This window comes from Morus notabilis, unplaced genomic scaffold, assembly GCF_000414095.1.
Source record: "Morus notabilis unplaced genomic scaffold, ASM41409v2 Scaffold62, whole genome shotgun sequence".
Classification (NCBI taxonomy): Eukaryota; Viridiplantae; Streptophyta; class Magnoliopsida; order Rosales; family Moraceae; genus Morus; species Morus notabilis.
The window spans coordinates 288,992-304,929 of NW_010365441.1; the positions used below are offsets into that span (position 1 = coordinate 288,992).

A 15,938-nucleotide genomic window follows, 5' to 3' on the forward strand; every position below is an offset into this window, starting at 1 on the left:
TGTTCCTTTTTTTTTTTTGGTTAATTAAAATAATTTTTTTTAAATGTATCCTTATTTTTTTGTCTATTATTATCTATACACATATTCTTTTTTAAAATAAATTTAAAAATCTTTAAATAATTATAAATTTCTTATTATTTAATAAACACTAAATTCTTTATATACGATAATACATGTAGAATATGTTACAAAATTAATATAAAAAACACATAATTAATAGTTGTTAATACATCTGTGACAACTGACAAACATAGCAGCAAGAAATCTAAAACCTAAAAATATAATATTATAATAATAATAAATAAAGAAAGGGACTTTAGGTTGATCATTTGTATAAACGTGTTCGGAAAAAAGTTAGAATTTGGTGAGGGACAGGGGAGGGGAGCCCATTAGGACAGTAGGAAAGAAATAGAACCGCAACGTACGCCAATCGCCTGAAAAAGGCGCGGCCGCATGACACGCAGCCTCAACCGAAAGTGACTGCGGCTGGTGGTGGCGTCGCGCTCCTGAATTTCGCCGCGATCACCTCCTTCGACGATCCCCTTTAGAGAGAGAAAGCAAGAGAGAGGAGAGAGGGGAGAGAGATAGAGAGAGAGATGTGGGTGTTCTACCTGATCTCGCTGCCGTTGACGGTGGGAATGGTGATTTTGACTCTCAGGTACTTTGCCGGACCTGAGGTTCCTCGCTACGTCTTCCTCACCGTCGGATACACCTGGTTCTGCTCCCTCTCCATCATCATCCTCGTCCCTGCCGATATCTGGACGGTACGCCTTCAATTTCTTACGTTTTTTTTTTTTTGTACAATTAGGTCGGCATTTCCTATAGCGAATCCGGAATTAAGTTCCTCCTTACCAAATCAATTAGGTTTTGGATGATTATGGATCTCGCGTGTTTGGGTAATTTTCGGTGATGGGAATTGATTTTCGTAGTTGCAAATGGTTGTTTAATTGATTTACTGATTGCGGTTTTTTTTTTTTTTTTTTTGGTGGCGATCATGAGCTACAATTCATTGCGCTGCTCTAGTTCAAGCTGAATTTAGGGTTTTTCTTGTGATATATTAGAGATTGGGATTTTGCGTGTTGATCTGATGGTAGCATCGAATTGATATTAGGGAGTTTTTTCTTCACGTACAGACTCCAAATTTTATGGCAAGATTGAGTAGCGTTAACATTTTTCTGAGAGAAATGGAAGCAGATGTTTGTGAGTTTGTAGTTGCAAAGGTTTGTTTAATTTTTTTTCTGATTGCTTTTTTTTTTTTTTTTTTTGGTGGCGATCATGAGCTACAATTCATTGCGCTGCTCTAGTTCAAGCTGAATTTAGGGTTTTTCTTGTGATATATTAGAGATTGGGATTTTGCGTGTTGATCTGATGGTAGCATCGAATTGATATTAGGGAGTTTTTTCTTCACGTACAGACTCCAAATTTTATGGCAAGATTGAGTAGCGTTAACATTTTTCTGAGAGAAATGGAAGCAGATGTTTGTGAGTTTCACTTTTCTGCAAAATTTTTGACAAGAATCATTTCGCTAGTCTTATGAAATTCGTATGTTGTTTTTTCATTAACATTGTGACTCACTATATAGAGAAAGTTAGTGCCAGCAATTCTTTCTTTACCCTTTGGCATCCTCATATTTAACATGTCATACTAGTATGAAATTCTCAAATTCAAACTAAAGAAAATGGTTATATTGGGGGTCTTAACATGCAATTGAGCATTATTGCTTCTGCATACTTAAATCAAGTTGATTTAGCCATTTAGGCATATCAATACCGTTCTATGGCCGTAACATTTCGTTTGTTGCTTATCAATTATCATAGTGAGAAACTTATTTCTTCACCTTTTTAGTTGGCCTGAGTTGGTATTAGTGTATTTTCTCCTCACTGTTCCCTGGAAGTGTGTTGTTTTCAATTCTTCTGAAGTGCATTTGAAGAAATTTTTTTATTTTGAAGCATATGTTTAGAGAGAAGCAGTGATTCATTTAGGCATGTGTTTCCTATGGTTCCTTTACTTTGAGTTGTATAGCTTATTCTTTTATTACATATTTGCATTTACAGACGACACATGGGATGTGGAATGGAGGCATCTCTTTCTTTTGGAGCTGGTCGTATTGGAGTACATTTTTACTAACTTGGTACGCCTAGTGCGAACTTGGACTTCTTTTATCCCCCTCATTATCCATTTACGAACACAAGATGCCAAACTATTGAGAACTTAATCAATTTTTTCTCACAAGTTCAGATCATATATGGTTATTGTATCATACATATTATTCGGTCCATAGGCTCATGTTTTCTGGGATGCAGTGGCCTAACAATCTCTCTCTCTCTCTAAATAATCTATAACAGATTATATCTTAAGTTTTTTGAAGCCAGTAGTTTAAGCAGGCTTGTAAAAAATGCATTTATATTCTTTTTTCAGATCATTATTAAAACAGCTGAGGCAGAGATTATTTGTGAAAATGAAAAGGCATAATGTTTAATATTTACTTTCTCAATTACGAGAACAAAAAGATGACATTAAATTAATAATAGGAACTCTCTTTTGCCAACTGGGCTAGCCCAGTTGGTAAGGGTGGGGTGGGTTTAAGGGAGAGATCCCAGGCTCGAATCCCGGGAGAAGCTAGCAATGTATCCCAAAAGGAAAAAAAAAAAAAATAGGAACTCTCTTTTTTGGCAGAGAATAGAAAGAATTCTCTTATTTTTGTGGGTGAAAATGATTGTTTCTACTTTCTAGACGTTTTAATTTACCTAACAGCTTATTGTGCACATTTTCTCTTACATTTGAATCTTTTTTTCTAAGCAGGGCTGTGGTCCCCCTTATTCAGGGTTTTGAGGATGCTGGAGACTTCACTGTAACAGAGAGATTGAAAACTAGTGTACATGTTAATCTAGTGTTCTATCTAATTGTCGGATCAATTGGCCTTTTTGGACTTATTCTCCTAATTATGATGCACAAGACTTGGTTTGTAGCTCACCTTTCTAATGTTCATGTGCCAGCTTCTTTGCTAATTGAGTTTTTCTTCTCATTTCTTTATGTTTCTTAACGTGTATAAACAGGAGTGGAAGTGTTCTGGGTTTTGCCATGGCCTGCTCAAATACTTTTGGACTTGTCACTGGTGCTTTTCTTCTTGGCTTTAGTTTGAGTGAAATTCCCAAGAGCATTTGGAGAAATGCAGATTGGACCACTCGACAGAAAGTTCTTTCCCATAAAATTGCTAAAATGGCCGTGAAGCTTGATGATGCCCATCAAGAACTTTCAAATGCTATAGTGGTATTCTTTCTCCCCCATCATTTACAAAAAGTTCTTTCCTTTCCAGTTTGCTTCTTTTTTCCTCCCTTCCCCCATCATTTCTTTGTGAAGTTAATATGTAAGTTCTGCGTGCGGATTCTTCGTGAATCGTGATCTCTATTTCCATAATTAGCATGTAAGATATATGCACAACGCTACAGTAAAGTTTCCTGAGCGGTTTTGATTGTGTTATTTTTCTGCTTGTTGATCTTTGATGTAAGGTCTTCAGCTTTCCCGTCTTCTTATTTCCGTACATATACCCATTTACTTAAAAGTCCGTTTGGAGTGGGAGCAATGCAGTATGTTTTGGTCAACTGAGAGGTCATATGAAATTTAAGTTTTGAAATGTGGAGCTGTTGGGATCCGTTAATGACTTGGGAACTTGTTTGGTTAGTGGGCTGGTATAGTTAGTAGGAATTAGTATAAATAAAGGGCTCAGTAGCTCACTAGAGGTATGTTGTGATTTGGAGAGTTTTGAGAAACTGAGATTAAGGAGAGCGGTGGTCTCTCGAATACCACTAAATTAGGAGTTCCCGGAGTACTCGAATTCTCCGTTCTATCCCTTACGTTTCAGTGTAATTTAGTGTTCTTGGCTGATTAGATTAATAAAATTCCCTCAAATTATTCTCATTTTCTTGAGGTTTCTGGTGTGTGTGAGTGTGGTATTGGTGTTTGGCTGATTTTCTGAGCTAGGATCCTAACAGGAGCATTTTGTATGTATTTCTTTAGTTGTTGTATATAGTGAATATAGATTGCTTATATAGCCATGGAAAAGATACAATCTGCGTGAGATATCTACAGCCCTCTCATGTTCAGAGTGCTGTACCCGTTCTCTGATAAAATTTACCAAATTATTATATTCTTTTGCGAAAAAGTTCAGTCAGAGGAACTAAACAATTATTGATAACTTGATATGTTCTTCTTTATATACGAAGGATAAAATTGTTAGTGCCGTTTCATGACATATTATATAATATAATTTCTGTAGTATCCATTTCCTTAAATCTTTATGATGGTTCTTCAATAGGTCGCTCAAGCAACATCCAATCAAATGTCAAAGCGTGATCCTTTGAGGCCCTACATGGATGTTATTGATAACATGTTAACTCAAATGGTATTTATTCAGTTTTGTTTAGTTTTGTTTCATAGTTCCATTAAGGTTTTCTTTAAAACATGTTGAATATGATCCTTCCCAGTTCAGGGAAGACCCTTCCTTCAAACCACAAGGTGGCCGACTCGGAGAAAATGATATGGACTATGACACTGATGAGAAATCGATGGCAACACTGAGGCGTCATCTTCGTGGAGCTCGAGAAGAGTATTATCGTTACAAAAGGTTAGCTGATTTTTTAATTGAACTTCTACAGTGTGGATGCACAATGCATTTCTTTTATTGAATTGGAATTTTTTTCTATAATCAAAATGTTTTGTTTAATTAACGCATCCAAAAATCTGAAATTAAGATAGCTGCGAACAAACAAAAATTCCTCACTACAAAACAGTTCAACTCCAAAGTGAAAACATAAAAGGCAGTCGTTAGCTGAAAGCCTAAAACTATGCCAACATAAAAGGCAGTTTAACTCCAAATTGAATTGTAATTCTCTTGCATTTTCTTTCCCCTTCTACGTTGATATTTAACCCTAAAATGTATACATCTCCTTATCATCTTTACTGAGATACCTTCTGTGAAAGTAGTCTGGAATATAAGAACATCTGTTTAGGTTTTATAGTGCCTTCCAATTTTTTTCTATCATTCTTGGGAAAATTATGACTCCACGTTGTTTGGTTTACCTCTTTAGTTCTCATCCAAAAGTCTGCATGCAAAACATCCCCTCTTTCCATCAATTTTCTTGGTAGGGGAAGCCCTTGACCTGCCTTTGGCAGAATGTACATAACCATAATTATTTTATCATCATCATCATCATTTTATTATTATTATTATTATTCAACAAAACAATACTTCTGATGGAGTTATTTCTTATAGGAATTACCGCAACAACTCTACCCATTTATAACTCAATTAAAAGGGAAACAAAATGTATTGTTCATACTGTTTGATAGTCAAAAGCTAATTGCGAATAGAAATCTAAATATGCACATCATAGCTGTCTTGGAAATTCCATATCTAAGTGTCTTCCTCATATTGTTTTCATAGTTTCATTATGTACTAATGTCATAATAATAGTATTGCTATTGTTCTCGCTGTACTGAATTTTTTTAGAAATTGGGTTCTAGACTTAATTTGTTACATATCAGGTTAAAGAAGAAAAAGGGGTAAGCAAGATGTAACATGGCTATTTTAGGAACTGAAGCGTTTTTCCTAATTGATGCAAGGTGTCCCATCGGATTAATTTAAAAACTTTAAAAATTATAAAACATATAGAAAGTTCATAAATATGTCACAAACAATTAAGACATAACCTTAGTTCATCTAGAGGGAAAAACAAACATGGTCTTTTAAGAAAACGAGGTATAGAGTCAAAGCATAATCTTAGTTCATCTAGAGTTGACAGCAGGGGTCTTAGACTTTAAAAGCCGAAGAATTGGCTTTTATAAATGAATTTTTGGTCTTTACTGGGCTTAGGCTCACAGCTCAAGGCGCAAATGCTTTTAGGAGAATTTTTGAGTTGTTTTGGGCCTAGGTGTCATCCCTCAAGGTGGAAACATGCCTGAAAGTGTGCTCCTGAGTTGATCAAAGCCTTTGTTTTTCCTATAATTTCTTCCTTCCACTTTTCCGCTCTACCTAATATAGCATTAGTTGCACAATATGGGGGCTTTGGCCTCTGTTCAGAAACTGAGGCATGCCTTTTCGAACAATGTCAGCTTAATTGTTCTTGGTTGACAAGTTTGTATTGGTGCACCTTCTTGTTAATTTGTAATGATAATTGCAGAGCGTGGCTGGTATCTTTCTTAGTATGATTTGTCAATGTCATACTGTCTGTGCTATTTTCAGATTTCATGTTACCCTCACAAGGAAAAAAGAATTCTTCAACTGACTCTGTACTTGTGGTTGTTAGCTTCATTATTTCTATCTTTTTTGCAGCGAGTATATGACTTATGTCATGGAGGCCCTTGAACTGGAAGACACTATAAAAAACTATGAACGACGTAGTTCGACTGGATGGTGTGCTCTAATATACATCCCTGTTCTTTTTCTAGTTTCCATATGTTGTTTTTCCTTGATCTAAAATGGTGCATATATCTGTGTTCAGGAAATATGTTTCAAGCTTAAGACCTACTCGGACTGGAAAATTGGGCTCTTTTATTGATTCCTTGGGTAAGTAATCAGATAATCGATGTTTTCCTGGGTCCTAACTTTGTGACTTCTTACTTTTGTTTTGATTACACAATTTTATTTAGTAGCTCGATCTTATGAACAATGAATTATCTGACACTTTCTAAAAGTTAGTTTTGTTTTGCAGAATTTCTTTGGCGCTGCATACTAAACAAGCAAGTTCAAAAAGTTTTGGCTATCATTCTTGGTATCATGTCAGCTGCCATTCTTTTAGCAGAGGCAACCCTACTTCCAAGATTAGATTTATCTCTTTTTTCAATCCTCATAAATTCTGTTAAAGGGCAAGAAGTTCTTGTACAGGTGCGTTATAGTTACTGCGACACATTTAATAGCTTTTTTCCTCCTAATATGATCTGAATAGTTCTGCTGTAAATGTCTGTTAATGGTTGTTACTTCTGTTTCTTCGATTTACCCCACACGATTTGAATTGATTCGTTCTGCTTTTCCTCAGATATTTGCTTTTGTTCCTCTGATGTACATGTGCATCTGCACATACTATTCCTTGTTCAAAATTGGGATGTTGATGTTCTACTCACTAACACCAAGGCAAACAAGCTCAGTCAACTTGCTCATGATATGCTCGTAAGTTTTTGCTCATAACTCTATTGTAATGAGTTGAAGATTGTATAACTTGTCTTTCATCAAACAGTGCTTGAATTTCATTTTTTTCTTTGCACCAGTATGGTTGCTCGGTATGCTCCTCCAATTTCATACAACTTTCTCAATCTCATTCGTCTTGATACAATTAGAAAAACTATATTTGAGAAGGTAATCTTCCTCAATTCTTTTTCATATACTTTTCTTTGCATTCCAGAAACTGACCTGGTTGTACCTTTTTTTTTGGGTCGCGCTGAGGAAATATAAGATACTTGAAGTGTTGGATGTTGTTATGAATTTAGTTATAATGTCCTTTTGTCAGAGAAGAGGCAGAATTTGTTCCCTTGTTTTTCCTTTTCAGCATGTCCTCTTCATGTACGTGAAACCTTCGTGGTAAAACTAGAAAAGTTAACTATAGAAATGAAGAATTGAATGTTGTTGGTCATGGCTGTAGTTCAGCAGAAGAAATCATTGCAACTCTCTTATATCTATAAGCATATATATCTATATATATGTGTGTATTTTTTTTTTTTTTTCAATCAACACAAGCCTTTGAACTTTGAAGGTTCACGTATTGATTTATGAAAATGGTCTTCAGGCAAGTGTTATTTGATTTTCATCGGTTGGAGTACAAACTTTTTTTTTTCCCCTAATGACTCGAAAGTGTTCAGATTTCTTCCTATTTATGGTGAGATAGTTTTTTCATTTAGAAGCAAAAGGGTTAAAGAAACGTCCTACTTCTCTTGTGAATTTCAAGTCAGCAACCTGTTGGATTCCCCCAATATCCTTTCCCAATCAAAGCCTTATGCCTGTAAATATTTATTTCACTGTTCTAGAGTCACTTGACTACTATAACCGTTAGTTTTGAATTAATTTCCCTCCCCCATTTATAATTGACTACTATATCATTGATTGTGAAATTGACTGCAGCGAATGGGGAATATTGATCAAGCTGTCCCCTTCTTTGGGAGCGGGTTTAACAGAATATATCCACTTATTATGGTTATATACACGCTGTTGGTTGCTAGCAATTTCTTTGACCGTGTAGTTAACTTTTTTGGAAGCTTGAAGAGATTCAGATTCCAAACGGAGGTAGATGATATGGATGGTTTTGACCCTTCTGGATTAATTATCCTACAAAAAGGTATGTGATATCATATCTTAGTTCCTTTAATATCCATAAACTGCCATTCCACATGGCTTGGACCCCTATGAAAAAATAAATGTGGTGTTATCTTATATTTTCTCAGAAAGATCTTGGCTTGAACAAGGCAGCAAAGTTGGTGAGCATGTTATTCCATTGGCAAGGAATTTCAACAACACAGATATCGAGTCTGGCAGCAATGGCACGGTATGTAAATTACTCATGTGTAACTTATTTACAGTAGTTGGTTTAGATATCTCTATTATGTGTCTCATGCCACTCTAATATGTCATTTTTCTGGACATATGACATAATATCTGAACGATGATCTATAAAATATTAACAACGATGATCCATAAAATATTAACAGTTCCTGTTAAAGTATAAAACTATTGTTGGCTCACCTCCTAATAGCTTAAGCTTTTGGGATGGATTGGTAAACTAACAGTTTCTGTTTGTAAAAAATGTGTCATTCTACAGTAGTTTGCTTTTTAACTTGAGATGAAATGTTCAGGGTAGGACTGCTGTTGAAATGAAGGCAACAACTACTCTTATCAATGATGGGGTAAAAGGAAGTCCTTCTAAATCATCAAAAGATGAAACTCGTAAATACGGCTCTCACAGAGAAGCCATTAGCAACAAGTACGCAGCCATTAAAGAACAAAGCAAACAAGCATCAATTAATACAAAGAAGCCGGTGGAGCAGAGTATTGCTTCTGCCAAGGTCTCACTGCTTGATGCAGGCGAGTCTCAGCCTAGTAATCCAGCGGTAGGGCCATCTTCTGGTTTGGCCTCGAAGTTTGCATCTATGAAATCCGGTTTTCAAAGTTTCAAGGCAAATTTGGGGAACAAAAAGTTTCTCCCCTTGCGCCAAATTCAGGAGACTAAACTCATCTCCCGTGTTTCCTCTTCCGAGTCGCTGGATGAGATATTCCAGAGATTGAAACGGCCGTCTGCAGATCATGAGAGTTACAGCGATGAGGATGAAAGTGGGATGGAGATTAAGAATTCTGGCTCTTCTGGATGATATTCAACATTTCAATAAAGAGGAAATGATTTTATCACCAACAGAAATCTGAATTTGAACCCCAAAAAAATGTACAGGTCTGGAGTGACGACTGATACCATACCACGTTATTAGGTCCCGGGAGAAGGTCGAAAACCACGCACGTTTGCCAGCAGCTAGTTAGAGAGACAATATTGACCGAAGTAGAAATACGTCTGATGTATAATATAAGGAAAAGAATATAGAGGGATGATTCGAATTGGGGAATTTTGTAATTTGATTTTTATCCTTAAACCAGTATGTTTTGGTGCTTTACTTCCCCCGCTGCGTATCTTTAGAACTTGTAACATTTGATCACAGATGCATTTATCCTGTATTCTAAGTACATGCGATTTAATTTGAATTACACCAAAACCATGTCACTTCGTCTTGAATTTATAGTTAAGCAATTTGAGTTTTCTCTTTAAAAAAAAACAAAATGTGGTATTTGATCTTCGATTGAACAAACTAATATTCTTGCCATTTTTCAGAACAACGTTGTTTTGAATTACCACCAGAAGGTTTATTTTGAGAATTCTTTGGAAAATTCTTTGTCAGCGACGTAGCGTACGAAAACATAACTGTTAGGGGACTTGATAAATCACACACGGCTTCATGATATTTTAACGTACTTGATAAAGCTTTTTTTTGATACAGTAACTTGATGCAAATTTAAGAATTAACAACTGTATCCTACAGTAGTTAAAAACTATGTTCTATTTTCACACCCTACCAAAAAGTGCTCCTTTTAATTGATTTAAGAAAATCAATCTGAACTTTTGTAGCACTTGAAAATTTTTTGAGGCCATTTTTAACTCATTTGAACTTTTTGACACGATGTCTATCTAGATTTTTCGCACCCAATTTTAAACTCGCTGAGGAGCTGTTTTTATTTGTTAAAGCCATCAGAAACCTTTTTGCTTTTTCTTTTTTGTTCTTGCTTGGGAAAGAAGACGAATAAACCTATCTAATAAATTCAAGAGTGAATTTAGTTCATACTTGATATTGGCTATTATTATATTAGACCGATGTTTTGTCAATATGGATGATACTTGGCTTTTGTTTTTTAACACTTGTGTACACCCATGAATCTTTCATGATCCTTGTTTACTTCGCAGATTCGAGTTTTTAATTCGAGTTGAGATGTGATATTTTCTAAGAACTTTTTACTGTAGCAGAAAAAAATTAAATGTGATATTTTCTAAAAATTTTTTACTGTAGATACTTAAAACTAAAAATTCGAATCGGTGAAATGAACGATATCTGATAACGTCATTTTAACTTCTTTGTCTTGTCAGTTCTTAACTTTCCAAGAGAGCAGCAATCAACTCCTGTTTTAAACGGGGTTAATTTTGAGAAATTATATATGGCTGATTTGGGGGTTGAATTCCAAATTATAATAATAAATTTTAAAGGTCAAAAGCGTACGAGAAGTTCAAGCGGCACATTGCTTTGAAAAATTTTTCACCCAGACTTTAACTCGTTAATAATTAGAGTTAATTGTTGCGATTTTCTAAAATTAAGAACTAAATTGCCAAAAGCAAAAGCAAGAACGAAAATACTAAAACAAACAACACCAACCAGAGGCGGAGGGAGATAATTTTCAAGTTTTTTCACCTTATGCCCCTTCCTTGAATTTTGGTTTTTGAATTTTCACGTCATAGATTTTCAAGTTTTTTTTTTTTTTTTTTTTTTTTTTCAAATATACCCCATTCATCAACAAAAATTTCATAATATCTCCACTAAATCTAATTTAAATATTTTTTTCCTACTTTTTGGTTTTTCCTGATTGTTCTTTTGAGCTTTTCATGTTGGATCTTATATTTTTTGGTGTGATCTATTTGAATTATTTTTTTTTAATTTACACTAGTTAAAACTATTTTTTTAATTTATTCCTTCTAATATATTTTTTCATATAATTTTTATTATATATATATATATATATCAAAAGTGAGTCTCACAATAAATATTTAAATTACCCTTTAAAATTACGTTTCCCAAATGTATCCCTAATAAAGCATTTTTTCAAGCAACCCTCTCAATTATTATTTTTATATAATATGTTTTGTCTAATTTGCCCTTGTTGAAGTAATGAACACTTTTTTTCAAAATTTTTAAAAAAATTAAACTCTTTAAAATTTTAACTCATGTATCAAAAAACTCAATAAACTGATTAGTGTAAAACATAGGCCCGTTTGTTTTCATTTTTAAAAACGTTTTTCACATTTTTTGAAAAAAAAATTGAAACGAGAAAAGAAAACACGTTTGGGAAAAATCCGTGCCAAAACGGAAAACAAAAACGTTTTTGGATTTTTCCCAAAAACTCGCTTTTTTTTTTTTTTTTTTTTTTTTTTTTAAAAAGGGTTTAAATCCGTTTTCATTTTCACCCTTCGTTCTTCTCTCTCTTCTCCGACTGCCCTCCCTTCGTTCCTTTTCATTTTTTCTGTAAACGTTTTTGGGGTTAGGGTTAGGGTTGGGAGGCGACAATGGAGGTTCCGAGGGAGGGAGGGAATCGAGGGGGACGTATGGCTGGTGGAGGATCCTTCGTCGAGGAGAAGGGGAAACGACAATGGATTCGAAGGACAATAAGACTAAAAACGACAGGAGCCACGATAATGTGGTGGGCATTGTATTGTAGTTAGTAGCCTGGACTCCCCAGTTTGTGAGAGAGAGGGAGAGAGAGAAGGGAGTTTGCAGTAATGGCGAAGGATTTGATAGGGAATGTTTTTGTTTTGCAGATTTAGAGAGAGAGAGAGAGAGAGAGAGAGAGATGTGTAAAAAGGTTGAATCTGGGGAGTGAAAAGTAGGATGAATTTAAAGTGAAAAATATTTAATATATTTAATATTATTATATATTTAATATATTTTAATTTTAAATATTATTACATGTTTTTAGAATTAAAACACCAAATATAATTTTAATTTTTTTTAAACTAAAATCAATCTCAGAATAAAACTATCAAATACATTTTTAAAAATAATTTCAAAATAAAAATGAAAACGTTTTCATTTTCATTTTCATACAAAAAATAAAATCATTTTAGAACGAATTTCAAACGCACACATAATTTTAACTGATTAATAATAATAGGTGTTGATGTTATTAGTGTCTATAATATGTTTTATATTCTCAGTTTATGTCCCCTTAAAACAAAATTCTGCCACTGACACTAACAACAACAACAAGGATTATGTTTTTTTTTTATTTGATTAATTTGGACCATTTTGTAAGTTACGATAAATAATGGTTGTCATAATCATAATAAACGAGTATACAAAGAACAAAAAGTAAGGACAAAAAGATTAGGCACACTTTATTTTCAATAAATTAAAACAAGGGCACATTAGAAGGCACAATCACAACAACTTTCGGGCAATGAATAAGAAAGTCGCTTTACAAAATTCGCCAAACATTTAAAGTTCAAAGGTAGTGAAAGTCTTTAATCTTTGAAGATTAATGTTTAATCTAGAGAATCATTAAAAAATCATCTGCAAAGTCTAATCAATTAGTAGGACTTCAAAAATATGAGTACAAAACAACCAAAAGGCATAGCTTTATTTTTTTGGAAATTTCTCTTGTGTTTTTTTTTTTTTTGAAATATCAGTATTCTTTGTTTATCCGTCGTCAAATGAGTATTATTTTTTCAATTTAATTTTACTTTTAATAAAATTAAATATAGACATGAAGGTTAACGATTGATCAACAGAGAATACAACCATTAAATCTATATTATATTTCAATCTAATTAATTTTAATACAGATTTAATAATCAATAATAATTAAAAATCCCTTATTTTTTTCCTTTCGCTAAAGTTATTTCAGGCTTTTAGCCTGCTATTGCTTATCCATTTCTGATGTCATAAGTACAATCATTCCCTCCAATCTCCATAAAAAGAAAATAAAAAATCATTTCCTCAAAAAAATAAAAGTACAAAGAAATAAAAAATACCATCATTCAATGTATACCATAAATGTGACAAATTTTTCGTTGAATATAATTCATTTCTTGGTCAAATTATAGAGAATCTCTTTCCAATATACATAGCATTATAAATCGAGTCAATATATATTCTTAACATTTTGTTAGACAAAAACCCAACAACTAAATTCATACGTGAACAACACTAAAATCAAAAAAGAAAAAGTGTTGCGTGGCCAAGGGGCACACGACTCTTTCCAAGTCAAGCTAAGTACCTAATTTCCCACCAATTACGTAACATTTTGTAGGAAATTAGCAACTCCAAACTCTTGAAAGCAAAATATAATGCATAGTGATCCAACCACAACTCAACCTCGCTTCAAGGGCTTAGACGTTTTTTTCCCTTCTCAAAAAAAAAAAAAAAAAAAAAACTCTTTTTTCCCTTCTTTTTCACCTTGACCGAGTTAATGGATTAATCTCGTAGTTATAATCTAAGAACAAAAATATCTCACAAAATTCAACAATGACTGACCGTTCAAGAAGGGTAAAGAAGAGAATTCCCTACACACCCATAATTTGCAAAACCAAAATGGTCCAGAATTTGCAAATATAATATTCTTTTTCATTCAAAATTCCATATTGTTTCTGCTAATCAACCAAAATATACAGTAATGATATATAATGACCAAGAAAACCATATTAACAAAAAAAAAAAAAAAAAAAAAAAACCCTTCAAACTCTAGATTCCAAAGTCTGCTTGGAATACTTCACAACAACCTCGTTGCTCTTCCTCTTCCCGGTGGCTCCATTAATCAATTTTGACCAAAACCCACCTTTCTTTTTCCCATTACTATTAAAATTAATATTCATATTATTAATACTCTTCTTCACAACCTCTCCAAACCGATGACTTGCACTCCTCGGCACCACCGCAATCGACCTGCTCTTCTTCAACCCTCCGCCGCCGCCGCCGCCTCCGCTGAAGAGGAAAGTAATCGCATCCGACGCGTGGCGGCGGTGCCTACGCGCCGGCGACGCGCCGTCGCCGGAGGAGGAATGAGAAGGAGAGAAGAAGTAATTATCGTTATCACTATTCTTATAATAAGCGCTGCCGATGCGGATTGTTGTCGTTTTTCTCTTGTTGGAGTCGTCGGAGAGCTGAGAGAGTCTTTCTCTGAGACATGAAGAGCAGACGCCCGGTGACCGATTGAGAGCCGGGTGTTTCTTGCATCCTTGGAGTGATTCTGACCAACCCATTTTTGCCGAAATTCAATCTCTTTTTGGTATATGAATCTTTTTTGTTTCAGAGAAAAAAAAAAATGAAACTTTATTGTTTGTATAGAATGTAAGGAGAGTAGGAGACTTTAGTTTGCATATATAGGAGATGGGCATGGAGAGAGAGAGAGATAATATGGTCATGGCCAGGGAACGTGGTTCCACGAAGGTTCTTTTGTACTCGTGGCCGTGGGATCAATCTAACGTCACGGGCTCCTTTGAATTCTATTTGGTCACAGCAGCTGTTATTATTATTTTTGGAGACAACGTTAACATATTAATAGATTAAAATTTTTAATTATTAGATTTATATAAAATCACATCAAATTAAAAAATAAGTTAAATTAACGGTTAAAAAAATTGATTTATCAGTACACTAAATGTACCCAAATTTTTTTCTTCTTATTATTATTTATTTTTTTTGTCGTAGAATGTTGTCAAATTTCATTTTCGTCAGTATGGAAAAAGAATTTGAGGGGATAGCAAATTCATGGAGTGAGGAGTGGATGGGGGAGGGAGGAGATGGAATTTCTACAATGGCTAATTTTTATAAAGCGCTGGAGATTTTTTTTTTGTTTCATTTGTTTATTTATTTATTCAAATGGTTTGTTTTGTTATAATTCTATCTAATAGTGACAACTTGACCCTTAAAACTTTTAAGAAATTGGGAAATATCAAAATGTTTTGTATTCTAATAAAAAATAAAATAAAATAAAACATTTATATTTTATTAGATTCCTTTTAACAAATTTCCCCACAACTATCTTTCTTTCCCCTCTAAACCAACAAATTTTTCCACATTTAAAAATGTTAAATTCACTGGCCGATAAATTAGAATCACCACATTATTCATAAGTTAATAAAGCAAATGAGTTTGTCAACTTTTATTTTAAGTGAAACTATGTAATTAAAAATTTTCGCAACCAAGTTATGCATCATTTCATTGGTTAGCACCGTTTTCACGTAAATTACAAAGAAATGGTATCATACAATAAGAAAAAATGGTCACAATCAACTATACGTCATTTTGTTACTATAATAGTGCATCATGTAGTAATATTATATATAGTGAGAAAATATGGCAATATAATATTAAACCTTATGGAATAAAATGTATATCTTCATAATCAAATCCATGCAATGTATTACAACTTGTACAAAAGCTTATTATTAATCTAATTATGACCCTTCTATGGTGATTGAGTCTTTTTTTTTATTGTCTGTTTCTTTCTAAAATAGAAAATTAAAATTAAAACATCACACAAAATTTGGTAAACAATGTCCTCAATTAATTTCACGTGTGAAGCACCATCCTTGGCTTCTAGTCTCCTTCAACTAGAGTTAGCAATCTGAATAACGACACGACTCGAAACC

At 33.8% G+C, this 15,938-nt stretch overlaps 2 protein-coding genes across 2 annotated transcripts; one reads left to right on the forward strand and one right to left on the reverse strand.

Moving 5' to 3' along the window:
- Positions 1-353: 353 nt before the first annotated feature.
- Positions 354-9,739, forward strand: LOC21402721 (LMBR1 domain-containing protein 2 homolog A). Its single transcript, XM_010107986.2, has 14 exons — positions 354-764; positions 2,055-2,131; positions 2,803-2,961; positions 3,057-3,270; positions 4,316-4,402; positions 4,485-4,624; positions 6,332-6,412; positions 6,501-6,565; positions 6,711-6,883; positions 7,035-7,165; positions 7,264-7,351; positions 8,111-8,324; positions 8,431-8,531; positions 8,839-9,739. The coding sequence occupies exons 1-14, from the start codon at positions 597-599 to the stop codon at positions 9,349-9,351; spliced, it is 2,211 nt and encodes a 736-aa protein (XP_010106288.1). The 5' UTR covers positions 354-596; the 3' UTR covers positions 9,352-9,739.
- Positions 9,740-13,889: 4,150 nt separating this feature from the next.
- Positions 13,890-14,652, reverse strand: LOC21402722. Its single transcript, XM_010107987.2, has one exon. It carries the CDS (start codon positions 14,544-14,546, stop codon positions 14,022-14,024), a length of 525 nt encoding a protein of 174 aa, XP_010106289.1. The 5' UTR covers positions 14,547-14,652; the 3' UTR covers positions 13,890-14,021.
- Positions 14,653-15,938: the final 1,286 nt, after the last annotated feature.